At 46.2% G+C, this 27,408-nt stretch overlaps 1 protein-coding gene across 1 annotated transcript in view; it reads right to left on the bottom strand.

The window, feature by feature from the left end:
* Positions 1-1,164: 1,164 nt before the first annotated feature.
* TMEM86A (transmembrane protein 86A) overlaps positions 1,165-27,408 on the bottom strand; it is a 41,003-nt gene continuing 14,759 nt past the window's right edge. The window contains exons 2-3 of the mRNA XM_075325543.1: positions 11,285-11,549; positions 1,165-4,536 (exon numbers count right to left, since the gene is read on the bottom strand). Coding sequence (XP_075181658.1) covers positions 4,109-4,536; positions 11,285-11,549 — 693 coding nt within the window. The 3' untranslated portion in view covers positions 1,165-4,108. The remainder of the gene's footprint in view (positions 4,537-11,284; positions 11,550-27,408) is intronic.

Genomic DNA, 27,408 nt, shown 5'->3' with positions numbered 1-27,408 from the left:
TTACGCTGCGCTTTGTAGCGCAGCGTAACTGCATGCGTCCTGCGTCCCCTGCACAGTCTATGGAGATTGTGCAGGGGCCGTGCGCACGTGGCGTTTTAGAGCGCAGCGCTTCGGCTACTGCCGAAACGCTGCGTAAAAAGAAGTGACATGTCACTTCTTCCGTGCGCTTTGCCGGCAGCTCCTGCTCTGTCTATGGGAGGAGCTGCAGGCAGAGCGCATGGAATCGGCGCTCACTACGGACATTTCTGCAGCGATCTAAAGCGCACATGTGCTCTTCAGATCGCTGCAGAAATTTCTGCAGTGAACTGTACGCAACGTGCGCACATAGCCTAAGTGTCCAAACCGTTAGGCCGGAACGGATATTGTTTAATGCAAATTTTCCACTTTTTTTCGTTTACAATTCACAGTTCTACAAAAAAAAAAAAAAAAAAAAAATCTACTCATAACATGAAACAATTGTCCGAACACAGAAAAAACAAAAAAATTATTGCACCAAAAATAGTTTATAAAAACACTAAGATCTAGAAATTATATACTGGGCGTGTGTGTATATATTATTATATATATATATATATTAATGGTCACCTACCTTTTTTTTTTTATTTATTCCTTTAGTGCTCACAGTTTTTACTGTGTAAAGTATGGTTAAAAAAAAATTAAAAATGTATATTATATATATATATATATATATATATATATATATATATATTTTATACATTATATATATATATTTTATACACATTATATATATATTTTATACATATATATATATATATATATATATTTTATACATTATATATATATATTTTATACACATTATATATATATTTTATACATATATATATATATATATATATATATATATATATATATGTATAAAATATATATATAATGTGTATAAAATATATATATATAATGTATAAAATATATATATATATATATATATGTATAAAATATATATATAATGTGTATAAAATATATATATATAATGTATAAAATATATATATATATATATATATTTTATACACATATATATATATATATTTTATACATTATATATATATATATTTTATACACATTATATATATATTTTATACATATATATATATATATATACATATATATATATATATATATATATTTTATACATTTTATATATATATATATATATATATATATATATATATTATACTGTTGAACACTAAACTTTCAATTCATGGGTGCAGGAATTAAGAAAAAAAAAAAAGATTTTGATCTCTAGTAATTTTTACGGATTTTTTGGGGAGGAACTGACTACACCGGTAGATGTGATATTGGCAATGCACAAAGTATACAAATTAGCTCTAGGTGGCACAAAAAAAGGATTGTTTTCTCTAATTTGCATACCTAATAAAAAAGGAAATTTATAGTAAAGGGGTAGTCCACTAATTTTATATTGATGACCCCACATCCCTGTTATATTGGCCATATCTTTACGATCGTAGTAGTCCTTTAAAAAGCAATTCCAGTCTTAAATGGCTTATCAAGGATTCTAAAAACATTGCTGTCCCTCTCTACAGGTTGTGTCTGTGGTTTTGCCGCTCAATGCCAATCATTTCAATTGAGCGAAGCAGCAATACCAGATATAACCTGTGAAGAGGTGGGGCGCTGTTTCTGGAAATAATCATTTTTAATATTAACAGCAATGTTGCAATAAATATTGTTAAAGGGGCTGTCCAGAACTTTTACAATGATGGCCTCCACTTAGGAGAAGTCATCAATATGACACAGCCAATCAGCTGTTCCCGGCAGAAGTCGGATAGGATCATTTGTGGAGCAAAACATCACAGCGCCATCAATTGTATAGTGGTCACAGAGGGTACTGCAGATCCCCTCCCATTCATTCAGATAGAGGTGGGTGTGTAGTACAAGGCTGCGGCCACTATACAGATAATGGTGCTGCTGTTCTGCAACTGATCAGCCGTCACCAGGAACAGCGGATCAGTGTGGATGCCGGCACCAGAACAATGGATTAGTGGGGGTGCCGGCACCAGGATCAGCGGATCAGTGGCAGTGTCGGCACCAGGATCAGCAGGAGTGCCAGCACCAGGATCAGCGGATCAGTGGAGGTGTCGGCACCAGGATCAGTGGGGGTGCCAGCACCAGGATCAGCGGATCAGTGGAGGTGTCGGCACCAGGATCAGCGGGGGTGCCAGCACCAGGATCAGCGGATCAGCGGAGGTGTCGGCACCAGGATCAGCGGGGGTGCCAGCACCAGGATCAGCGGATCAGTGGAGGTGTCGGCACCAGGATCAGTGGGGGTGCCAGCACCAGGATCAGCGGATCAGTGGCGGTGTCGGCACCAGGATCAGCGGGGGTGCCAGCACCAGGATCAGCGGATCAGTGGAGGTGTCGGCACCAGGATCAGTGGGGGTGCCAGCACCAGGATCAGCGGATCAGTGGCGGTGTCGGCACCAGGATCAGCGGGGGTGCCAGCACCAGGATCAGCGGATCAGTGGAGGTGTCGGCACCAGGATCAGTGGGGGTGCCAGCACCAGGATCAGCGGATCAGTGGCGGTGTCGGCACCAGGAACAGCAGGGGTGCCAGCACCAGGATCAGTGGCTGTGTCGGCACCAGGATCAGCAGGAGTGCCAGCACCAGGATCAGTGGGGATGCCAACACCAGGATCAGCGGGGTTACTGGCAACAGGATCAGTGGGGGTGCCGGCACCAGGAATAACAGATCAGTAGGAGTGTCGGCACCAGGATCAGCAGTAGTGCCGGCACCAGGATCAGTGGGGGTGCTGGTACCAAGAACAGCGGATCGGCGGGGGTGGCTGCTGTCGTACCCCATTGATTTGGTACTGATGACCAATCCTAAGGATAGCCCATCAATATAAAAGTACTGAACAGCTCCTTTAAATCAATGTTCAATAAAAAAGTTTCATAATTACAATTTCATTATAAATGTCCTCATCTGGAGTTTATATTTTCGGGATTCTGGGAGTCGCCCACTGCCGAAGGGACGTGACGAATCCAATAAAAGGTCCTGACAACCTGAGCGTCCTTACTCAATTAGCACTGGTATAATACTGCCCCCCATGGATAAAAATTCCAAATAGAATAATACTGTCCCCTTACGCCAAACACTTAGGCAAATTTTCCTTGACTGGAATTGCCCTTTAAGGGGAGTGAGGGGTAGGTAGTCCATAGTGGGTCAGTAGAGGAGATTCATCCAGGAAGAGTTATCCTAGGAGCATTTCCAGGAGGAGCCATTTAGGATGTCCTCTACAATTGCATTGCTTAAAACACCAACCCCCTCCCCTTGTACAATTAAGGGGCAGAATCGGGACCTAATAGAAAGTTCACGAAGTCCGGATTTCCGCCATTAAAGTGTCAGTAAACTGTCTGGGACGTCGTCAATGCCTGGACTTTAGACTTGAGCTTCTCTTACATTTGTGGCACCAGCAGGGCATACGGTTGCTATTAGTCCCATAACCCAAAGAGCCACCAAAATCAATGGCTCCAAACAGATCCAGGTACATGGTGGTCACTTTATCGCTACTTTCCACGTCGGTCTTGTAATGAACGCTGTAGGACGACCACCATTATCCCGGCATAAGTCCCTGCAGGTCCTGACTCACGAGCTACAGTTGATAACCTCGGAAATGGCCAATAACAGCACCAGATTGTCCTATGTAGTGGTCACAGTACAGAGAGCGGGTCAGTCCGAGGCTAGGACCTAACCAGAACTGACCGAGGAGTCGGATCAATACTTATCCAGGATTTCTCAGAAGGCTTCCTTCATATAAATATACAGCGGGTAAATCCTGTACATAGCGAGGGGTGTCCTGGACGCGGAGCCCTCTGAAATACATAGTATACAGTATAAGATGTGCATGAAATACGGGACATAGTGTCGAGAAGCATAGACCCAGCCTCAAGCAATGCAAAGAAGAGCGGGGACCTTCTCGAGGACCACCGCCAGCTATTGTCATTGTAGCCACATTGACCATTAAACCATATTTAAGGGGCAACCGGCGAAGCAGACGTCACTGCTTCAAAGAAGCAAAATCACGATCAATGCACTGGAGACTAATTCATCTCTCGGGTCAGTCAATGATTCACTTTACTTCTTCTTCCTATAATCTTCTTCATCCCTGCACTCCACGGCCGAGAGGGAAATCAGCATCTGGGCCGCGTAATAAGTCGCCATTATGATGGTTCTGGAGCAAGGGACGGGGAAGCAGAATTTATTGACCGCGATGGTCAGGTCAGACACTATGAAGAGCATGGACCCAATGCAGCCCGAGAGTTTGGTCCATGTCCATAAGTCATTGCACAGCTGCATGCCGGCAACGGCACGCCAGGCCATGAAGGCGATGAGAGCTGTATACACGGCCACCAAGTAGGTGAATGGACCTGAGAGATAAGAGTACAATAAAGAGTATAAAAGGCTGGATATAAAGGCCATCACGGCACCGGTCCGGAGGTCCAGCGGCTTCATTCCGAATGCAGAGGAATATAGGATGTGCGTGATGGCAAACATCAGCAAACCTAGAGAAGGAAACGGAAGAAAGGGTTAAAATTATACTTAAGATCACACCAATAAACAGGTCCAGAAATATATAGTCAGTAACACAAAATTTGTCATTTTACCTGTTTACCAAAACACTTTCAATATACAGTTATATAATCAGCAAACACTGTGAGTGCAGACTCTCAGATTTAATTTGAGGGTATTCACGTCCTAATTGGAGTAAGCGTTTAGAAATTACAGCTCTGCAATATGTAGCGGACCAAAAGTAAGTGGACAATTGTCTCAAAAGCTCTGTAATGGGCTGGAAGTCCCACTCCTTCATTAATCCACCATCAACTAAGCAGGTAAAAGGTCTGGAGCTGATTCCAGGTGTGGTATTTGCATTTGGAAGCTGTAGTTGTGAACCCACAACATGCGGTCACAGGAGCGCTCAATGGAGGAGAAACCGAACATCATTGGGCTGAAGAAAAAGAAGAAATCCATCAGAGAGATAGCAGTAATGTTAGAGGCGGCCAAAATCAAGAGTTTGGTATATTCTGAAAAAAAAGAATGAGCACACTGGAGAGCATGGGAACTCAAAGAGGTCTGGATGTCCAAGGAAGACAATGGCGGTGGATGAGCACAGAATACTTCATTAATGAAGGAAAACCCCTTCACAACATCCAACCAAGGGAAAAACACTTAAGAAACTGGGTGTTTCAGGATCTAAGTCCACCATAAAGAGAAGACTTCATGAGAGTAAATACAGAGGGGTCATCACAAGGAGCAAACCATTAATCAGCCCTAAAAATAGAAAGGCCAAATTAGACTTTGCCAAAGAGCATCTGAAGAAGCCGCACAGTTCTGGAAAAGCAGCAGAGGACAGATGAGACTAAGATCAACCTGTACCAGAATGATGGAGGAAGAAAGTCTGGATAAGGCTTGGAGCGCCTCATGACCCAAAGCACAACACATCCACTGTAACACTGTAACCGGGCATGCAGGGCTAACAATGGTCCTGGAACACTAGGGTTTATTGATGATGTGACTGAAGACAGAAGCAGCTGGATGAATTCTGAAGCGTACAGGGTGAGACTTTCTGCTCAGATTCAACCAAATGCAACAAGGCTGGTTGCATGGTGCTTCACCGTACAGATGGACAATGACCCAAAACATCCTGCGAAAGAAAGCAACCCCGGAAATGTTTAAGGCAGAGAAGTGGAATATTCTGCAATGGCCGAGTCAATCACCAGATCTGAACCCCATCGAGCTACATTTCACAGGATTAACACAAACAAGAAACAATTGAAGTTGGCTCCAATAAAAGCCGGCAAAGCATCAAAACTCAGCGATGGCGACGTCCGTGGCTTCCACACTTCAGGCCGTCATTGATTCTCTATGAAGAATTAAAAATGAACATTTTATTTATAGTAAAGCTACTTTGTCCAATTACTTTTGCGCCCCTGAAATGAGGAATCTTTGTAGAAAAATGACTGTAATTCCTAAACATTTCACAGGATATTTTTGTTCAACCCCTTTAATTAAACCTGAAAGTCTATATTTCAATTGCATCTCAGCTGTTTCATTTTTAAACTAAAAATATCGGCCTGCAGAGCTGAAATCACGAAGATTCTGCCACTGTCCAAATATTTCTGGACTTAATTGGATGATTTTCCACAGCATGACTCCTATAAATGAAGACCTGCTGGAAATCAGCTGATCGATGCACAGCGCCCACTGAAGGACACACATGGAATTGCATGACATGTATGATCACAAGTCCTCCGGAGCTGCGCTCTACAAAGCTTCTCTGTTCTGGGTAATAGGGGCCTTCCTTATGCTCTAAAAGGCCATATTGTTAGGGCTTGTTAAGGTGTATCAGAGCTCGATCTTGTAATGAAACTTGCACCTGTGTCACTTAGATGGACGTAAAAGAATGTTTCCATTCACAGACAGCAATAAATCATGATCTTTTATTGCAAAACCGTGAGCAAAAAGTGAAAAATAAACTCAAGAGAAGAACAGAGAAATGTATTGAAATGCATCGTGGGGGGAGGGGCAGGTTTATAAAACGCTCTCTCTATAAAATACCGGGCACAGAGGCCGCCAGCAATTATATTTCCCAATGGCCATTCATATCCCTAAATGGGTGAGGGGTAAAGAAAAAAAAACGTGAGAAAAGGATTTAGTGTCTGAGAGGAGTGAATGAGGCCTTTGTGGCTTCCAGACTATAGGGCTATGTGCAATGCAAATCTCCCAGCGCTGCACAGAGCCACGACGAGCCGAGCTCCAAAGGAGGACACCACCATACAGTATAAAGCCCCTGTATACATTCTGTAATAGACCTGCATTTACCCTATTCCTCTACAGTATAGTCAGGAGGGGTGACACTGGGGATCACAAAGGAGTTTTAAGGGGTAGCTTTCTTCCTAAAACAGCACCACTCCTGTCCATGGAAGTGAATGTGCACAGGTGTGGAGCTTTTCCTGGAAGAAAGCCACCATGTTTTTTGCAATTTTGGACAACCCCTTTAAGTACAATCTCTAATTAGCATCTTTATCAGCCCACACTAAAGAAAGACCCCTATATGGGTCTATACGTAGCGCCAGGACTGTAGATCTCTATGGACGCTGGCAAGACTCCTGGATAATTTGCAGCTAACTCTCCAGATTTAGTTGTTATTATCAGTTTTAATCTAATTATGGTCTAAGATCATAAATACTAATACCTACAAATTGTTTCTAGGGACCCCTTTAAATGACACTATATCATTTATGGCAGAAAAGGCTGAAAATGATGCAGTGATAAACTACTTTTCCCCCCAAAAGTTGCAAAGTGAGGTCTCCTCCACGTCCGTTAGTTACTGCAACTTTTCTAGGGCTATAGTGTGTCTCCGTGTGGAAACTTCACCAGGTAATGCTTTTTGGAAAAAAAGGTATGCAAATGAGCACTGTTCCAGGAGGAAGGAATGAGGCTTTCCAGTGTCTGGAGGTAGCCATCCTACAAGTCAATATCGGCCCATTTTAAAAGGGAAGGTGTCGTAAAAGAAAAAAAAAAAAATCAATAACTGAATAAATATAAAGTGTTAATATAATGTTATGTTTAAATAATATTTATTTTTAATTGAGAAAAATATAAGAAAAAAAATTAAAAGTTTGATATTTCCACTCTTAAACACTAGGGGGAGCAGCTGCTGAAATCCTGCTGTAGAAGTACTGTAGCACTAGCTCACTTTACAGCTGCAGTAAAAGTGGGCAGATTCTGCTCTCCTGTGCGTGATGTCACCTCCCCCTCCTGATCTGGGTGTGTCCAAAGGGATAAGAGAATTAAGTTTAGGATCACAGTGCGGAGCCATTTTGATGGTGACCGCAAAGTGATCCTAATAGGTCTAAAGTGTCACTAAGACCAGCAGCATAGTGCTCCACTGTATTCCACTGCCCCACTGACTGTTTCCCACTGCTCCACTGACTGTTTCCCACTGCCCCTGACTGTTTCCCAATGCCCCACTGACTGTTTCCCAATGCCCCATTGACTGTTTCCCAATGCCCCACTGACTGTATCCCAATGCCCCACTGACTGTTTCCCAATGCCCCACTGACTGTTTCCCAATGCCCCACTGACTGTATTTCTCACGAAAAATGTAATACAAGGAGAGCTCAAAACTGGTTCACAGACTAAAAACTCCTTAATATAAAAAATATCAATTTTATTAACAAAAGCATTTAAAAACACTTCCACATTATATAGAAAATATTAATTGGTGCCATACAAATATTCCAACATATATCCCCCTTATTATTCTAGTCCTATGTGTTACCCCAATTAAGGAGCAAGAACAAATGTCAGTAAGGCGCAGTATACAAGTATATCCCTAAACAGTCCAATAGTCAAGGGTCCTACAGTCAAGATCCCTAAAAGCAGCACTTTTTTTACCCTAAATTAGTCGGTTCTGCACTGAGATATAATTCTGTATATACTGCCACTTCCTATATTAGTGAGGAGGCTGTCAACCTTCTACCCCTAATCGACCCGACGCGTTTCCCCTTCAAATAGAAGGTTCTTCAGGGGTCATCAAAAAGTAGTATATAGAAATACAATTAATTTATACATATAATCGTCGGGTCGATTAGGGGTAGAAGGTTGACAGCCTCCTCACTAATATAGGAAGTGGCAGTATATACAGAATTATATCTCAGTGCAGAACCGACTAATTTAGGGTAAAAAAAGTGCTGCTTTTAGGGATCTTGACTGTAGGACCCTTGACTATTGGACTGTTTAGGGATATACTTGTATACTGCGCCTTACTGACATTTGTTCTTGCTCCTTAATTGGGGTAACACATAGGACTAGAATAATAAGGGGGATATATGTTGGAATCTTTGTATGGCACCAATTAATATTTTCTACCCACTGACTGTATCCCAATGCCCCACTGACAGTATCCCAATGCCCCACTGACTGTTGCAATGCCCTGCGAATGAGGTAAGCGCCAGTGAATCAGGAGAACTATACTACATAGCAAATACCTCCAATTAGAAATATAGTATATTGCACCAACTTAGATCTCGGTTGACCAATGCTGAATTCTGCACTGATGAGCGGCAAAAACACCGAAACAACTGCCTGCAAATAAGTGACTTTTACTTAACTCTGGTTTATTTAATCATCCTGACTTCAAGAAGACCTGTTAAGGATCGGACACTGACGTACAGGGTAGCTTCCTCCAGTAGGTGGCGCTAACAAGCCGTCTTTCTTCCTCCAGTAGGTGGCGCTAACGAGCCGTCTTTCGTCCTCCAGTAGGTGTTGCTAACGAGCCGCCTTTCTTCCTCCGGTAGGTGGCGCTAACGAGACGTCTCTCTTCCTCCGGTAGGTGGCGCTAACGAGACGTCTCTCTTCCTCCGGTAGGTGGCGCTAACGAGCCGCCTTTCTTCCTCCGGTAGGTGGCGCTAACGAGCCGTCTTTCTTCCTCCGGTAGGTGGCGCTAACGAGCCGCCTTTCTTCCTCCGGTAGGTGGCGCTAACGAGCCACCTTTCTTCCTCCAGTAGGTGGCGCTAACGAGCCGCCTTTCTTCCTCCAGTAGGTGGCGCTAACGAGCCGCCTTTCTTCCACCAGTAGGTGGCGCTAACGAGCCGTCTTTCTTCCTCCAGTAGGTGGCACTAACGAGCAGTCTTTCTTCCACCAGTAGGTGGCACTAACGAGCCGCCTTTCTTCCTCCAGTAGGTGGTGCTAACGAGCCGCCTTTCTTCCTCCAGTAGGTGGCGCTAACGAGACGTCTTTCTTCCTCCAGTAGGTGGTGCTAACGAGCCGCCTTTCTTCCTCCAGTAGGTGGCGCTAACGAGCCGTCTTTCTTCCTCCAGTAGGTGGTGCTAACGAGCCGCCTTTCTTCCTCCAGTAGGTGGTGCTAACGAGCCGCCTTTCTTCCTCCAGTAGGTGGTGCTAACGAGCCGCCTTTCTTCCTCCAGTAGGTGGTGCTAACGAGCCGCCTTTCTTCCTCCAGTAGGTGGCGCTAACGAGCTGTCTTTCTTCCACCAGTAGGTGGCGCTAACGAGCCGTCTTTCTTCCTCCAGTAGGTGGCACTAACGAGCAGTCTTTCTTCCACCAGTAGGTGGCGCTAACGAGCCGTCTTTCTTCCTCCAGTAGGTGGCGCTAACGAGCCGTCTTTCTTCCTCCAGTAGGTGGTGCTAACGAGCCGCCTTTCTTCCTCCAGTAGGTGGTGCTAACGAGCCGCCTTTCTTCCTCCAGTAGGTGGCGCTAACGAGCTGTCTTTCTTCCACCAGTAGGTGGCGCTAACGAGCCGTCTTTCTTCCTCCGGTAGGTGGCGCTAACGAGCCGTCTTTCTTCCTCCTGTAGGTGGCGCTAACGAGCCGCCTTTCTTCCTCCAGTAGGTGGTACTAACGAGCCGTCTTTCTTCCTGCAGTAGGTGGTACTAACGAGCCGTCTTTCTTCCTGCAGTAGGTGGTACTAACGAGCCGCCTTTCTTCTTGCAGTAGGTGGTACTAACGAGCCGTCTTTCTTCCTCCAGTAGGTGGTGCTAACGAGCCGCCTTTCTTCCTCCAGTAGGTGGTACTAACGAGCCGTCTTTCTTCCTGCAGTAGGTGGTCCTAACGAGCCGTGTTTCTTCCTCCAGTAGGTGGTGCTAACGAGCCGTCTTTCTTCCTCCCGTAGGTGGCGCTAACGAGCCGTCTTTCTTCCTCCAGTAGGTGGCGCTAACGAGCCGCCTTTCTTCCTCCAGTAGGTGGCGCTAACGAGCCGTCTTTCTTCCTCCGGTAGGTGGTGCTAACGAGTCGCCTTTCTTCCTGTGGTAGGTGGTGCTAACGAGCCGCCTTTCTTCCTCCTGTAGGTGGCACTAACGAGCCGTCTTTCTTCCTCCAGGAGCAGAGAGCTCATTTGCATGCCTTATGACTTATGCTAATTATAGATGTCCAAAACTAATAAACATTGTATTAATGGGCCAATGGCGGTGCTGGAATAAAAAAAACAAAACGTACCCATCTGTCGGACCCCTCTGCTTCCCTTGCCATGCTGGCAGAAGTATGGAAGAGAAGCAGGTTTTTCGTAAGTGGGCCCATTAATAAAAAGACCCCTTTAAATCCGCTAAAATCCCCCTGGCTGATAACAGTATAGTATTTCTGCGTTCTGGGATCGCTCTTGGAATGAGACCCTGACATTCTGGGACGTGTTGGGTTTCGGTTATTGCCGCCCCGGCGTCGCACTGAGAACCATTATATCGTGGTCACGAGAGCAGCGCGTCCGGCGGACAAAAGACGTTTTCCGTGCTTCACTCACCATGAACAAAGTAACCCTGTTCCTGCCATATCAGGAAGGCATCTCCCACCGCCGAGAATATTAATCCTGCAAAGATCCTCTTGGCACTGCGATGGCTGACTAGGAAATTGACCCCGTGGGCCAGAAGGAAAACCCAGAGGCAGAATATAGGTAGACACTTGATGAGCGCGCTGAACCAGGACGGGCTGGAGGTCGGTAACCACAGGACGAAGTACACGCAGGTGGCCTTGAAGAACGGGACCAGCTTCGGGCCCTCACACTTGACCTGTGGGAAGTCAATAAAAAATGACATTACAAAAGCGTAAGATTTTATATCCTCGCCCCCCCCCCCCGGCCCCCACCCTTTTGGAATGGATGGGTGAAACATCTACTTCCCACAATAAATATACTCCCTGGGTCAAGCAATTTTGCAATAATGTTAATTAAAAACGTCTTACCATGTGTCTACAGCTCCTGTACATTCCTATGTGTCTCCATGGTAACAGACTACAAACAAACCTGTGTAGTCTGATCTTATACTCCCGTCTATCTTTCCCTTACTCCTTCCTAACATGCATTGTGTGTTATGGCAAAAACAGAGGTGACAGCAGGGAGAGCAACTGTAGAATCTGACTACACAGGTCTGTTTGTAGTCTGTTACCATGGAGATGCATAGTTCTGCGCAGAGGCTGTAGGCAGAACATGGCAGAAAGTTGTATTTGCCATCATAAGATACATTGGAAAGTCAATATAATCTATAATGTGACTTTCCTGCGCACAAAGCCACAGCCCACCCATGTTATAACCCCATCAATAAGGATACTATACAGAAGACAGCAGGAGCGTCGCGTTCCCCCCCCTGCAAGCGACTTCATCCCGGCTGGATCAGGATGGACTGTGCATTCGGGAAGGATTCCTGTGACGCCATTAATAATTGATTATGGACACAAATGTCATAATGCATCTCACTCGCACTTACTGAAATCAATGGTTGCTGCCTATCCAAGAGCCGCAGCCAAACACAGCGCCGCGCAATAATGACCCCATCAATATCATTAATCCCGAGATTAAAAAAAAAACAAAAAAACACACAAAATAATCTATCTCATCATCATCCTTTAAATAATATCTCAGCTAGAAGGATATTTATCTGATGTGATCATTAAAAGGGTATGTACACTTTTGCAAACAATCATTTTATTGATACACTATCCAAAATGAAAAAATGTGAAGCAATGGTTACAAAATAGTCGTGTCATTTTTTTGTATACAGCACTTATACAGTCCCATATGTCTCCATGGTAACAGACTACAAACATCTGTTACTCTCTTCCATCGTCATCCGCATCCATTGTATGGAATTGATCAGAAGATACAGGAACAGACGACTGTAGGACCATACGACACCGTGTTTGTAGTCTGTATCTATGGGGGACACACAGGTCATGCTCACTACTGCTCCATTAACTGTCTATACGAGTGGTGGTTGCACATGCTCACTACTGCTCAATTCACTGTCTATAGGAGCGATGGTCGCACACGCTCACTACTGCTCCAGTCACTGTCTAAAGGAGTAGTGGTCATTCAGGCTCAGTACCACTCCAGTTACTGTCTATAGGAGTGGTGGTTGCACATGCTTAGTACTGCTCACTTCACTGCCTATAGGAGTTGTGATCACACACGCTCGCTACTGAGCCATTCACTGTCTATAGGAGTGGTGGTTACACATGCTCAGTCCTGCTCCAGTCACTGTCTATAGGAGTGGAGGTCACACATGCTTAGTATTGCTCCATTCACTGTCCGTAGGAGTGGTGGCCATACAAGCTCAGCCCTGTTCCACTGCTCCAGTCACTGTCTATAGGAGCGGTGGTCGCACATGCTCACTACTGCTCCAGTCACTGTCTATAGGAGCGGTGGTCGCACATGCTCAGTCCTGCTCCAGTCACTGTCTATAGGAGCGGTGGTCGCACACGCGCAGTCCTGCTCCAGTCACTGTCTATAGGAGCGGTGGTCGCACACGCGCAGTCCTGCTCCAGTCACTGTCTATAGGAGCGGTGGTCGCACACGCGCAGTCCTGCTCCAGTCACTGTCTATAGGAGCGGTGGTCGCACACGCGCAGTCCTGCTCCAGTCACTGTCTATAGGAGCGGTGGTCGCACATGCTCAGTCCTGCTCCAGTCACTGTCTATAAGAGTGGTGGTCGCACACGCGCAGTCCTGCTCCAGTCACTGTCTACAGGAGGGGTGGTCATTCAGGCTCAGTACCACTCCAGTTACTGTCTATAGGAGTGGTGGTTGCACATGCTTAGTACTGTTCAATTCACTGCCTATAGGAGTTGTGATCACACACGCTCGCTACTAAGCCATTCACTGTCTATAGGAGTGGTGGTCATACATGCTCAGTCCTGCTCCAGTCACTGTCTATAGGAGTGGAGGTCACACATGTTTAGTATTGCTCCATTCACTGTCCATAGGAGTGGTGGCCATACAAGCTCAGTCCTGTTCCACTGCTCCATTCACTGTCTATAGGATTGGTGGTTGTTCACGCTCAGTACCGCTCCAGTCACTGTCCATAGGAGTGGTGGTCGTACACGCACAGTACTGCTCCATTCACTGTCTATAGGAGTGGTGGTTGCACATACTCACTACTGCTCCAGTCACTGTCTATAGGAGTGGTGGTTGCACATACTCACTACTGCTCCAGTCACTGTCTATAAGAGCGGTGGTCGCACACGCTCAGTACTGCTCCATTCATTGTCTATAGGAGAGGTGGTCGCACATGCTCACTATGGCTCCATTCACTATGGGACTATGGGGCCTGAATTCAGCCCAACCTGTATGAAACCACAATAGGACAACAATGTGTTTCATGTCTCTGATCTCATACGATGCCTCTTCTAGCAGATGACATATGGAAGCGCATACACTAGCAGGGAGCGGCACTGCTGTAGACTACCGTGCATCCAGCAAAGCCCAGGACCCCAGACATTTATACAAATTCGGGTCCTCTCCCCATATAATGCAGACCCTCGGCCGTTCTGTCGGCCCTATTTATCTATTTTTCGGCTCTCGTCCGGTATGAGCCTTTTATTTCTTTTCTTTTACATTCTTTGCTCCTGGGATTCTGATTACTTAACATTCCATCTGCTGTAATCCCCCCGACATTTGGTTATAAAGTCACCGAGCGGCTTCACAGCTGGTCCCATAAGCCTTTCATTCTTATAAATCATCCCAGTTGCCAACGGACAGGGTAAATCCTCAAAACTGGGAAAGGGAGGAGCTTACAGGAAAATGGGTGGAGTTAGGACAAACCCATATACATGTACCTGTGCTGGAAGTCAATGTCCTATGAAAACTTCTGCCACTTGTTGTGTTTAAATTTCTCACCATTATTAAGATGTCTGCTTGCTGTCTGTAAAGTTGATGGCAGCAATAAATATCAAAAATGTTGGGATATGGTTAGCCAAAGTAAGTGGGACTAATGAAAAACAGATGAAGGATCAATTTTCAGCTAAGTCACATGATTGTGTGTAAAAAGATGTTAGAGAGGCAGAGTCTCTCAGGAGCAAAGATGGTCGGAGGTCCATCAACTTGCGAACAACTAAAAGGGGGCTTTACACGGTAGCGATATCACTAGCAATTTGTAGCGATAGCGAGCGTGTAAGTACCCGCCCCCGTCGCGCATGCGATTGTTTGTGATCACTGCCGTCGCGAACATTATCGCTACGGCAGCATCACACATACTTACCTGGTCGGCGTCGTCGCTGAGACTGCCGAACAATCCCTCCTTCAAGGGGGAGGGACGTTCGGCATCACAGCGACGTCACCGCGACGTCACTAAGCGGCCGCCCAATCAAAGCGGAGGGGCGGAGATGAGCGGGACGTAACATCCCGCCCACCTCCTTCCTTTCGCATTGCGTCAGGTAAGGAGACGTTCCTCGCTCCTGCGGGGTCACACACAGCGATGTGTGCTGCCGCAGGAGCGACGAACAACATCGATAATTAACCATTACCGATTTTTGGTTTTGGGATGACCTCTACATGGTGAACGATTTTCACCATTTTTGAGGTCGCTTAAGGTCGCTGGTCAGTGTCACACGCTGCGATATTGTTAATGACGCCGGATGTGCGTCACTAACAACTTGACCCCGACGACAAAACATTAACGATATCGTAGCGTGTAAAGCCCCCTTTAGTCTAAAAATTGTGGAACAATTTTAGAAAAATGTTCAACACAAAATTGAAAAGACGGGTGGCACGGTGGCTCAGTGGTCAGCACTGCAGTCTTATGATGGCTCAGTGGTCAGCACTGCAGTCCTGTGGTGGCTCAGTGGTTAGCACTTCAGTCTTATGGTGGCTCAGTGGTCAGCACTGCAGTCCTGTGGTTGCTCAGTGGTTAGCACTGCAGTCTTGTGGTGGCTCAGTGGTCAGCACTGCAGTCTTGTGGTGGCTCAGTGGTTAGCACTGCAGTCTTGCAGCGCTGGGGTCCTGGGTTCAAATCCCACCAAGGACAACATCTGTAAGGAGTTTGTATGTTCTCCCCGTGTTTGCGTGGGTTTCCTCCAGGTTCTCCGGTTTCCTCCCACACTCCAAAGACATACAGATATGGACTCTACATTGTGAGCCCCAATGGGGACAGTGTTGCCAATGTATGTAAAGCGCTGTGGAATTAATAGTGCTATATAAATGAATAAAATTATTATTAATTAATTAATATTCCACTGTTGACACTACGTAATTTAACACAGGATAGCATTCGGCCATGTTATACGCCCATGTGAGCGAACCCTTAAATCTGTCATACTGTGTCCTGCTCCAGAGAAGTGTTTTCCCACAGGCGAGTAGCACAATATAATATTTAGTGAATCAGGCTCAAAGTTTCAGAACTTTTTTGTTATACATTTATTTATATAGAAAGAAGTACAATGTGTTCATGATCAGCTTATCTGGAATATTCGGTGCTGCTGGGAGACTCCGTAGCAAAAAAATGGGGCAAAGGGTTCTGCTAATAAGCAGACATTTGACATCAAGAATGTGTAATTGCTAATGTGAACAGTTTAGCCCATCTGGATGGAATCCAGGCTCCCGAAGCTTCCTCCAGATAAGCAAAACCAGTTTACTGATCCTCAAACAACTATAGCCTGGGCCAGACACAGCTGGTGGCTTCACTGCAACTGGGGGCTGAGGCCGGCTGCTTCCTATGATAGCGCGGCCGGCTGCAAAACGCACAAGTGGCTTGGAATCCGGAGAGTGCACAGGTTTCTCGCCTCCTCCATAAAAAGGTAGCTCTGCTCCAAATCCACCCTGAAAATCACGAACCACCAGTTTCCCCAGGAAAGCCAAAGTGCTCCATAACAGTTACCAGCTGTAACAGTGGACATAGTGCCTCCATAATGACAGTCGCAGTACTACATATTAGTGCCAACCACACTACCCATACACTCCACTGACTCCATAACTACAGAGTCAAGATTTCCTCTGGTAACATCAGCCCAAACACTTCACCCGCCGGGACCTTCATAGCCGAGCAGCACGTCACCAAGCTCAATGCCGAGCCGTACATCACCAAGCACAATGCCGAGCCGTACATCACCAAGCACAATGCTGAGCCGTACATCACCAAGCACAATGCCGAGCCGTACATCACCAAGCACAATGCCGAGCCATACATCACCAAGAACAATGCCGAGCCGTACATCACCAAGCACAATGCTGAGCCGTACATCACCAAGCACAATGCCGAGCCGTACATCACCAAGCACAATGCCGAGCCGTACATCACCAAGCACAATGCCGAGCCGTACATCACCAAGCACAATGCCGAGCCGTACATCACCAAGCACAATGCCGAGCCGTACATCACCAAGTACAATGCCGAGCCGTACATCAAGCACAATGCCGAGCCGTACATCACCAAGCACAATGCAGAGCCGTACATCACCAAGCACAATGCCGAGCCGTACATCACCAAGCACAATGCCGAGCCGTACATCACCAAGCACAATGCCGAGCCGTACATCACCAAGCACAATGCCGAGCCGTACATCACCAAGCACAATGCCGAGCCATACATCACCAAGAACAATGCCGAGCCGTACATCACCAAGTACAATGCTGAGCCGTACATCACCAAGTACAATGCTGAGCCACACATCACCAAGCACAATGCTGAGCCGTACATCACCAAGCACAATGCTGAGCCGTACATCACCAAGCACAATGTCGAGCTGTACACCACCAAGCACAATGTCGAGCTGTACACCACCAAGCACAATGCCGAGCCGTACATCACCAAGCGCAATGCCGAGCTGTACACCACCAAGCACAATGCCGAGACATACATCACCAAGCACAATGTCGAGCTGTACACCACCAAGCACAATGCCGAGACGTACATCACCAAGCACAATGCCGAGCCCTACATCACCAAGCACAATGTCGAGCTGTACACCACCAAGCACAATGTCGAGCTGTACACCACCAAGCACAATGCCGAGCCGTACATCACCAAGCACAATGCCGAGCCGTACATCACCAAGCACAATACCGAGCCGTACATCACCAAGCACAATGCCGAGCCGTATATCACCAAGCACAATATCAAGCTGTACATCACCAAGCACAATGCCGAGCCGTACATCACCAAGCACAATGCTGAACCGTACATCACCAATCACAATGCAGACAGAAGGATCTGCACAAGCCTTACACACAGAAGATCTGGGGTCAGTTCTCCAAGGAGTTTGGAAGAACCTTTTACTGTGTTCATTCAAAAACTGTGTACAAGTGACAAATGTATCTAAAAGAACCGCTGAAGGCAAATGGTGGTCACTAGTGATGAGCTCAGGTGCTCAGTACTCGTAACTAGTGATGAGCGGGCACACTACTATGCTCGGGTGCTCAGTACTCGTAACTAGTGATGAGCGGGCACTACCATGCTCGGGTGCTCAGTACTCGTAACTAGTGATGAGCGGGCACTACCATGCTCGGGTGCTCTGTACTCGTAACTAGTGATGAGCGGACACTACCATGCTCAGGTGCTCAGTACTCGTAACTAGTGATGAGCGGGCAGTACCATGCTCAGGTGCTCAGTACTCGTAACTAGTGATGAGCGGGCACTACCATGCTCGGGTGCTCAGTACTCGTAACTAGTGATGAGCGGGCACTACCATGCTCGGGTGCTCAGTACTCGTAACTAGTGATGAGCGGGCACTACCATGCTCGGGTGCTCAGTACTGGTAACTAGTGATGAGCGGACACTACCATGCTCAGGTGCTCAGTACTCGTAACTAGTGATGAGCGGGCACTACCATGCTCAGGTGCTCAGTACTCGTAACTAGTGATGAGCGGGCACTACCATGCTCGGGTGCTCTGTACTCGTAACTAGTGATGAGCGGGCACTACCATGCTTGGGTGCTCAGTACTGGTAACTAGTGATGAGCGGGCACTACCATGCTCGGGTGATCAGTACTGGTAACTAGTGATGAGCGGGCACTACCATGCTCGGGTGCTCGGTACTCGTAACTAGTGATGAGCAGGCACTACCATGCTCAGTACTCATAACTAGTGATGAGCGGGCACTACCATGCTCGGGTGCTCAGTACTCGTAACTAGTGATGAGCGGGCACTACTATGCTCGGGTGCTCGGTAGATGCCAATAAAAACTACAGATCATTCTGCAGATATCAGGCCCAGATATTTCTCTATCGAAAGAAGAATAAAGAAGTTATAGCTCTAGAAAGGTGAGGAGGGGGGTGGGGGAATATCAAAAGCAAAGATGGGGCCACAGGGACGGTCACTCTGGGGTCCGGATGAACCTGGCGCTGGCGGTCCTGGGTCACATGACGTGATGTGACAATGGCAGATACCGGCTTTGCCCGTATGACAGACGCACCGCTGTGAAATCTGCTTCCAAATCTCTCCAGCAATAGGATGAGTCATTACAGTCACTTGTATCATTAGAGCGAGTATTAAGGGGCTGCAGGTCGCAGACATTATTCCCCGCCTGATACCCATAATCTCATCCTGACATAGGAAATCACATCCGGATAACTGATGGATTTATAGGGTTGTTTAAGGCTTCTTAAAGGAGAAGGGTCATCGTACCAGCTCGTCTCATACACTTCCAGCAGCGGCGGCTGGGATTGCCCTTTATTTTATAATCCTCCTAGCCTGCGGTTATCTACTGTCTATAATGGCATTAGTCATAAAGGAAATCATCGGTCAGAGTCTTCATCACCGCAGGACGGGATGCTGGTCATGGCGTCTGGCCGGACACTTCTGCATCAGTTATCCCTCGTTACCTGTATAATACACGTCAATGGCCTCACAGTGCAGCGCCCCCTACCCTCCGCTCCTGGATCGCTGCGCACCTGCTCCTAGGACAAAGCAGCCGTCCTGAATTGATGAGAAATTAGCAAAGATGTGTAAATTCACTTTAATTTAAAAGATGTTCTGCAGCAACTTTATATACTATTCACCTGGCGAGATTCTCCATCTTCTCGTGCCTACCAGCAAACCTCTCAATACACTATTCTGCTGCTGCAGAACCTCACTCATCATATATAGCACAGATAGTAAAGAACCTCATAATAAACTACTGCGGAACTTCACAGTATAGGATCGAACTGCTACACAACCTCATAATACACTACTCTCATCCTGCAGAACAGCATAATATGCATCTCAGCTGCTGCAGAACACTATAATATGCATCTCAGCTGCTGCAGAACACTATAATATGCATTTCAGCTGCTGCAGAACACTATAATATGCATCTCAGCTGCTGCAGAACACTATAATATGCATCTCAGCTGCTGCAGAACACTATAATATGCATTTCAGCTGCTGCAGAACACTATAATATGCATCTCAGCTGCTGCAGAACACTATAATATGCATCTGAGCTGCTGCAGAACACTATAATATGCATTTCAGCTGCTGCAGAACACTATAATATGCATCTCAGCTGCTGCAGAACACTATAATATGCATCTCAGCTGCTGCAGAACACTATAATATGCATCTCAGCTGCTGCAGAACATATTATGCATCTCAGCTGCTGCAGAACATATTATGCATCTCAGGTGCTGCAGAACATATTATGCATCTCAGGTGCTGCAGAACATCATAATATGCACATCAGTTGATGAAGAACATAAGATGCACCTGTGCTGCTGCAGAACACTATAATATACATCTCAGCTGCTGCAGAATATCATATTATGCATTTGAGCTGCTGCAGATCATATTATACATCTCAGCTGCTACAGAACACTATAATATGCATCTCAGCTGCTGCAGAACACTATAATATGCATCTCAGCTGCTGCAGAACATATTATGCATCTCAGCTGCTGCAGAACATATTATGCATCTCAGCTGCTGCAGAACATATTATGCATCTCAGGTGCTGCAGAACATCATAATATGCACATCAGTTGATGAAGAACATAAGATGCACCTGTGCTGCTGCAGAACACTATAATATACATCTCAGCTGCTGCAGAATATCATATTATGCATTTGAGCTGCTGCAGATCATATTATACATCTCAGCTGCTACAGAACACTATAATATGCATCTCAGCTGCTGCAGAACACTATAATATGCATCTCAGCTGCTGCAGAACATGATAATATGCATCTCAGCTGCTGCAGAACATCATAGTATGCATCGAAGCTGCTGCAGAACCTCATATTATGCATCTCAGCTGCTGAAGAACATCATATTACACCTCAGTTGCTGCAAAATATCCGAATATGCACCTAAGCTGCTGTAAAACATAATATGCATCTCAGCTGCTGCAGAACATCATACGGTATTACACCTCAGCTGCTGCAGACCCTCATTCATATTGGTTTTGGATCCTTTTCTAAAACTGATGAACCCACCTTGCACAAAATTGGCAAAACAGGGTGGTGTAGAGCGGGGAACACAGCACTCTGCTGCCTGCCTATAAACACCGCTGAATGGGCATAGAAGCATCTCCCTGCGGGGCATTCATGGGACGGCATGAAAAATACCAAGAGATTTCACCATCAATGCCCCACAGTGCCCTTTAGCCCTGTTGATGGCTGCACATAGCCGGTGATCCGGACTTCAGCTTCTATACCGGCTATTGCTATTTAATTAAGTCATAAAACCTTTTTAGTGTCAATTAATAGAAAAGTGCAGGAAATCTCCATTATACGATATCCTGCTGTCTGCATCCCTCTATGCAGAGGCACCTATAATAATGCAGAAAGGACGGCGGCTGCAGATCCGCCCGGTAATGCTTCATGCAGCCTGAATAAGTGGATACAAGAAGTAATGTGCACGATATATACCGTATATACCGCCATAAAGAGCCAGACATTACTGAGAGACACACGTCTGATCTACAGCGGCTGCAATGCGGAACAGGAAAGTGATTCCATATCATAAGACGGTATAAGAAGTACTTTAGATGCCTTGAGTGTTTCAGAGAAGCTTCTCCTTAAAGGGAATCTGTCACCAAGTTTTTGCTCCCCCATCTGAGAGCAGCATAATGTAGAGACAGAGCCCCTGATTCCAGTGATGTGTCACTTACTGAGCTGTTTGCTGTCATTTTGATAAAATCAATGTTTTCTCTGCTGCAGATCTAGCAGTTATACAGAGCTCATAAATATACTGGACTACCTGCAGCACAACAAGTAGTCCTGTAATGATAAACTACTGCTGATTAACCTGTGATTTTATCAAAACTACACCGCTTGAATCAGGATTAGTGTTGAGCGGACCAGAACTGTAAAAGTCCAGATCCGCGTAGTTTCAGGGTCCGATCCGGATCCGGCCTGGACCCGGGAATCCGACTGCACGATCCGGGTTCGGGATATATTATTATTATTATTATTTATTTTATTTTTTTTTTCTTCTCTCCCTCTCTTCCTCCCTCTCTCTTTCTCTTGCCGGATCCGCTCCCCATTGACTTACATGGGTCCGGATTCCGGACTTCTTTAACAACCCGCGACGGATCCGCCGGACCCGGATTATGAACAATCCGCTCAACTCTAATCAGGATCTCTGCCCCTACGTTATTCTGCTCTCGGATTAGGTGGCAAAAACCTGGTGACAGATTCCCTTTAAAGGGATTATACCATAGATAAAAAGTATCACCTATCCACTGGACACCGTTCCTGAGAACAGAGCTTTGTAGGGCCCGGTCTTTAATGCTCAACTTCCACTCAATTCACTGTCTATGGGACTGATGGAAAAAATCGAGTGCTCAGAGTCTCCAGGAGTTTCAGCAAGTTATCGATTATCCTATGATAAACATAATTTGGGAACAATCCTTTAACCCCTTGCAACCATCTGTCTTTCCTTTACAGCATAAGGCTTTGTGCCCACGTAGCGTATTTTCATGCAGTTACGCTGCGTCCTGCGTCCCCAGCACAATCTATGAAGATTGTGCCTAATCCATGCCCACGTGGTGTATTAGAACGCAGCGCTTCAGCTGCTGTCGAAGTGCTGCATTCTAAAAAGCAATATGTCACTTCTTTCATGCGCTTTGTATGCAGCCCCCGCTCTGTCTATGGGAGAGGCTGCATCCAGAGCGCATGATATCGGCTTTTCAATACGGACTGTTTCTGCAGCGATTTGAAGCGCACATATGCTGTTCAAATCGCTGCAGAAATTTCTGCAGGGACAGAACGCAACGTGGGCACATAGCCTAAATGCATGGCAGTGGCTGTACAACAGCCGGAATCAGACAAAACTAATTCCAGTTGTTTAAAGAGAACCAACCACCAGGATTTTCATATGTAAACTAAAGTCAGTGCTATACTGGCGTTATCGTGCTGATTCTATACATACCTGTAGTTGTGAGCTCGGATGTATAGTTATAGTTTCTGAAAGACAGGCAAGTAAAGTTTGTGAAATGCACTGTTATCTGATTGATAGCAGCTACAGAATATCTAATAGGTGGGTTGGGTTTTGCTAGTTATTCCCACCCCTGTCTTCTGCCTGTCCTTCCTCCCCCCCCCCGTCCTTCCTCCCCCTTATAATAACAGAGACAAGGGGAGGAAGACCAGGCAGCAGACAGGAGTAGGAATAACTAGCAAAACCCAACCCACTTATTAGATATTCTGTAGCTGCTATCACTCAGATAACAGTGCGTTTCACAAACTTTACTTGCCTGTATTTCAGAAACTATACAGCCGATCTCACAACTAAAGGTATGTATAGAATCAGCATGATAGCGCCAGAGGGAACGCAGCATGTAACTTTTTTTGAGTGGTGGAAACCTTTATTTTTCACTGCGCATGCTCTTTTTTTTTTTTTTTTTTTAAATCACAGAAACTTTATTTTGTTTCTCGGTGGCCGAACGTTCAGCTGAGCGCCCGGCAGCCGGCATGTGAGAGCGCTCAGCTGATCACCCTGCCGCTGGCATGTGAGAGCGCTCAGCTGATCACCCTGCCGCCGGCATGTGAGAGCGCTCAGCTGAGCGCCCGGCCGCCGTCTTGTGAGAGCGCTCAGCTGATCACCCTGCCGCCGGCATGTGAGAGCGCTCAGCTGAGCGCCCGGCCGCCGGCATGTGAGAGCGCTCAGCTGAGCGCCCGGCCACCGTCTTGTGAGAGCGCTCAGCTGAGCGCCCGGCCGCCGTCTTGTGAGAGCGCTCAGCTGATCACCCTGCCGCCGGCATGTGAGAGCGCTCAGCTGAGCGCCCGGCCGCCGTCTTGTGAGAGCGCTCAGCTGATCACCCTGCCGCCGGCATGTGAGAGCGCTCAGCTGAGCGCCCGGCCGCCGGCATGTGAGAGCGCTCAGCTGAGCGCCCGGCCACCGTCTTGTGAGAGCGCTCAGCTGAGCGCCCGGCCGCCATCTTGTGAGAGCGCTCAGCTGAGCGCCCGGCCGCCGTCTTGTGAGAGCGCTCAGCTAAGCGCCCGGCCGCCGGGTGATCAGCTGATCGTTCACAATAGTCTGCTGCCAGTAAAACTGTAAAGAAAAAAAAAAAAAAAAAAAAGCTTTCCGTTGTTTTGTACGATCCGTTGCATCCATCACACAACGCAATGCAACGGATGCCATTCAACGCAAGTGTGAAACTAGCCTTATCAGCGCCCCTGCAACATGATTGGGGTTTTTTCTCCAGCTAATAGAGCTCCCAGGTCTGCCAAATAAGTAAAAATAATGACTCGGAACAATCCAATGTAAAAACAACAAAAGATATTTAACAAAACTCCACCCTAAAAATGGAGGTGATTAGAACCTGAATTTCCTCTGAAGGATTTTTTTTATTTTTTTTGCAAATTTTTAACTAGTTTCTGGGTTTATTAAGAAGAAATAAATAGAATGTTTGTTTTAAAAATAGCGGCCGGCAGTTAAAAAAAGAAATCTATTTTTATCATCCATTTATCTGAAAAAACGTGATGGGTCAAAGAGACTCTGGGAAATGTTAACCCCGAGTAGGAAATTCTTCTTGGTGTTCTAGGACTGATAACACGTGAGCAACAGAGCCCAGGATCTGCCAACAGCTCAGCTTATGAGAGTGTGCATACATAGAAGACCCCCACCTGTAGGGGGAGATAAGGGGCTGCCAGGCAAATCTGGAGAGAGTAAGTATCATGCCAATAAAAACCCTTTTCTATACACTTATGGAAAAACTACAACTCCCAGCATGCTTTGACAGAGGGTGTAAAAAACAAAAAAAAAACAAAAAAAAAAAGGCACATTACATAATATAGTGCCACCTAGTGGTCAAGCACATTCACTCACTGAGCATGTGCTGGTGGTCGCACATGCTCAGTCATTCCCCCACACTCAGATCTCTGCACCTTGATCCTTTGCTAACCCCAGATCAGACCATAGACAGAACTTTCTGGCCCGATCGTCTCTGCAGTAACAAAATACATAGAAAAACTAAGGAGGCCGACTGGGAGCTTACTGGGTCCTATATTACAGCCATAAGAGGGAAAATGGAGATTGACTGGGAACTTAAAGAGCACCATCCACCAGGATTTTCTAATATAACCTAAAGCCAGTGCTATACTGGCACTATCATGCTGATTCTATACATACCTTTAGTTGTGAGATCGGATGTATAGTTTCTGAAATACAGTCAAGTAAAGTTTGTTAAATCCACTGTTATTTGATTGATAGCAGCTACAGAATATCTAATAGGTGGGTCAGGTTTTGCTAGTTATTCCCACCCCTGTCTGCTGCCCGTCCTTCCTCTCCATGTCTCTGTTATTACAGGGGGAGAAAGGATGGGGAGAAAGGCCAGGGGCGGGAATAACTAGCAAAACCTGACCCACCTATTAGATATTCTGTAGCAGCTGTCAATCAAATAACAAACTTTACTTGCCTGTATTTCTGAAAGTATACATCCGATCTCACAACTAAAGGTATGTATAGAATCAGCATGATAGCGCCAGTATAGCACTGGCTTTAGTTTATATGGGAAAATTATGGTGGGTGGTTCTCTTTAAGTAGGTTTTTTGGGCATATGACATTGATAACCTATCCAGACTATAGGTCATCAATATCAGAGGGGTGGAGATCTAACACCTAGAACTCCACGGATCCATCTGTACACACTAAACAGAGCTGTGCCATTAGCTCCATTCATTATTTACAGCTGGCCACCAATATCAGCTGATTAGTAGGGGTGCGGCTTAACAGTATCACATCATTCCTGCAAGGATGACAGATCCTTGGGTAGCTCATCAATATTATATTCCCAGACAACCCCTTTAATGGGGACTATATTTACTTCTTCCGTATGTACTTCTGAATATATTTATACTCGTAGCGATCAAGGGGGAAGGATACAGACTGGTAACTTACCGGGGACTACACTTACTGATATCAGAGTGTGAAGTAGATTGATTGGGGACTAGTGTCATGGATGACAATCATGTGGATTCTGGCCATAGAAGGTCACAGTGTTTGGCTGCGCAAAATGCTCCCTAACTTTCCATTGTTCCTGCTGTCAGTAGTCATTGGTATAGGAAGCTTTCCTGCTGGGTTTTCATCTCTCCCCCTTTTTGACCCAGCAGTAGATGATCAGCAGCTCTGTGGAAGACAATCAGTATTCTCTTGGTGCGTAAATATCCCTTCCTTCCTTGGACCGGTGCTGGTAATATTATTTAGTTCATTCTAGCCCTGGTTGCAAGCAGGTGGCTTGCTCTCATCTGTTGAATCGTTGCTGACACTTTGCTGAACTTCTACCTGAGTCACCTGTGGATAAGTAGTTCATGCACGTTTCCCCTGTGTGTCCCTCTTGTGTCTTCCTTTAGCATTTAGTGGGATGACGAAGAGCTCATCCTACCCATTCCCTATTTAGGGTCCAGCACTAGGGATACCTAGTGTCAGGTATCCAGCTCGGAGCATAGGTGCAGAACCTATCTAGGGTGGTGAGGGACCCCAGAGACCAGCAGTAGGTTTGGTCAGGAGTCGCCATCTCTCCCTTTCCTAGACACAGGGGTCCCCTTACCTTTCGCCGCTCGCTTGGTACTTCCCTATACCTACCATGACATAATAGCTTCAAGAAGGTAAAGAAGCCTCATTGGTATCAGTAAATATAGTCCCCAGACTGGGAAATAGATTAACTAGGCACATAATGGGGACTTTACTTGGAGCTGCCAGAAGGTGAAGAAGCCTGACTGGGGACTTAATGGGAACTATAAATACAGCTACTGACTTGTGATGTATGCAGCATGGTTTGTGAGTTGTAAGCAGAATACAGAGGTCTTATCATACTAACCTTCCTCAAAAATAATCACAGGTAAGGCTACTTTCACACTTGCGTTGAACGGCATCCGTTGCATTGCGTTGTGTGACAGATGCAACGGATGTGTTGCATATAGTGGCACAACGGATGCAATGGATGCTGCAAAACAACGCAATCCGTTTTGGGTTTTTTACAGTTTTACCGTCGGCAGACTATTGTGAACGATCAGCTGATCGCTAACAGTAGTTGGCCGCCGGGTGATCAGCCGATCACTCACAGTAACCGGCCGCCGGGTGATCAGCTGATCACTCACAGTAGCCGGCCGCCGGGTGATCAGCCGATTGCTCACAGTAGCCGGCCGCCGGGTGATCAGCCGATCACTCACAGTAGCCGGACGCCGGGTGATCAGCTGATTGTTCGGTCGCCGACAATGTGTGCGGGGGATGGGAGCGGGGGGGCGG

The sequence above is a fragment of the Anomaloglossus baeobatrachus genome, chromosome 10, assembly GCF_048569485.1.
Source record: "Anomaloglossus baeobatrachus isolate aAnoBae1 chromosome 10, aAnoBae1.hap1, whole genome shotgun sequence".
NCBI classification, from domain to species: Eukaryota; Metazoa; Chordata; class Amphibia; order Anura; family Aromobatidae; genus Anomaloglossus; species Anomaloglossus baeobatrachus.
This window is presented reverse-complemented; position numbering and strand designations above follow the sequence as displayed.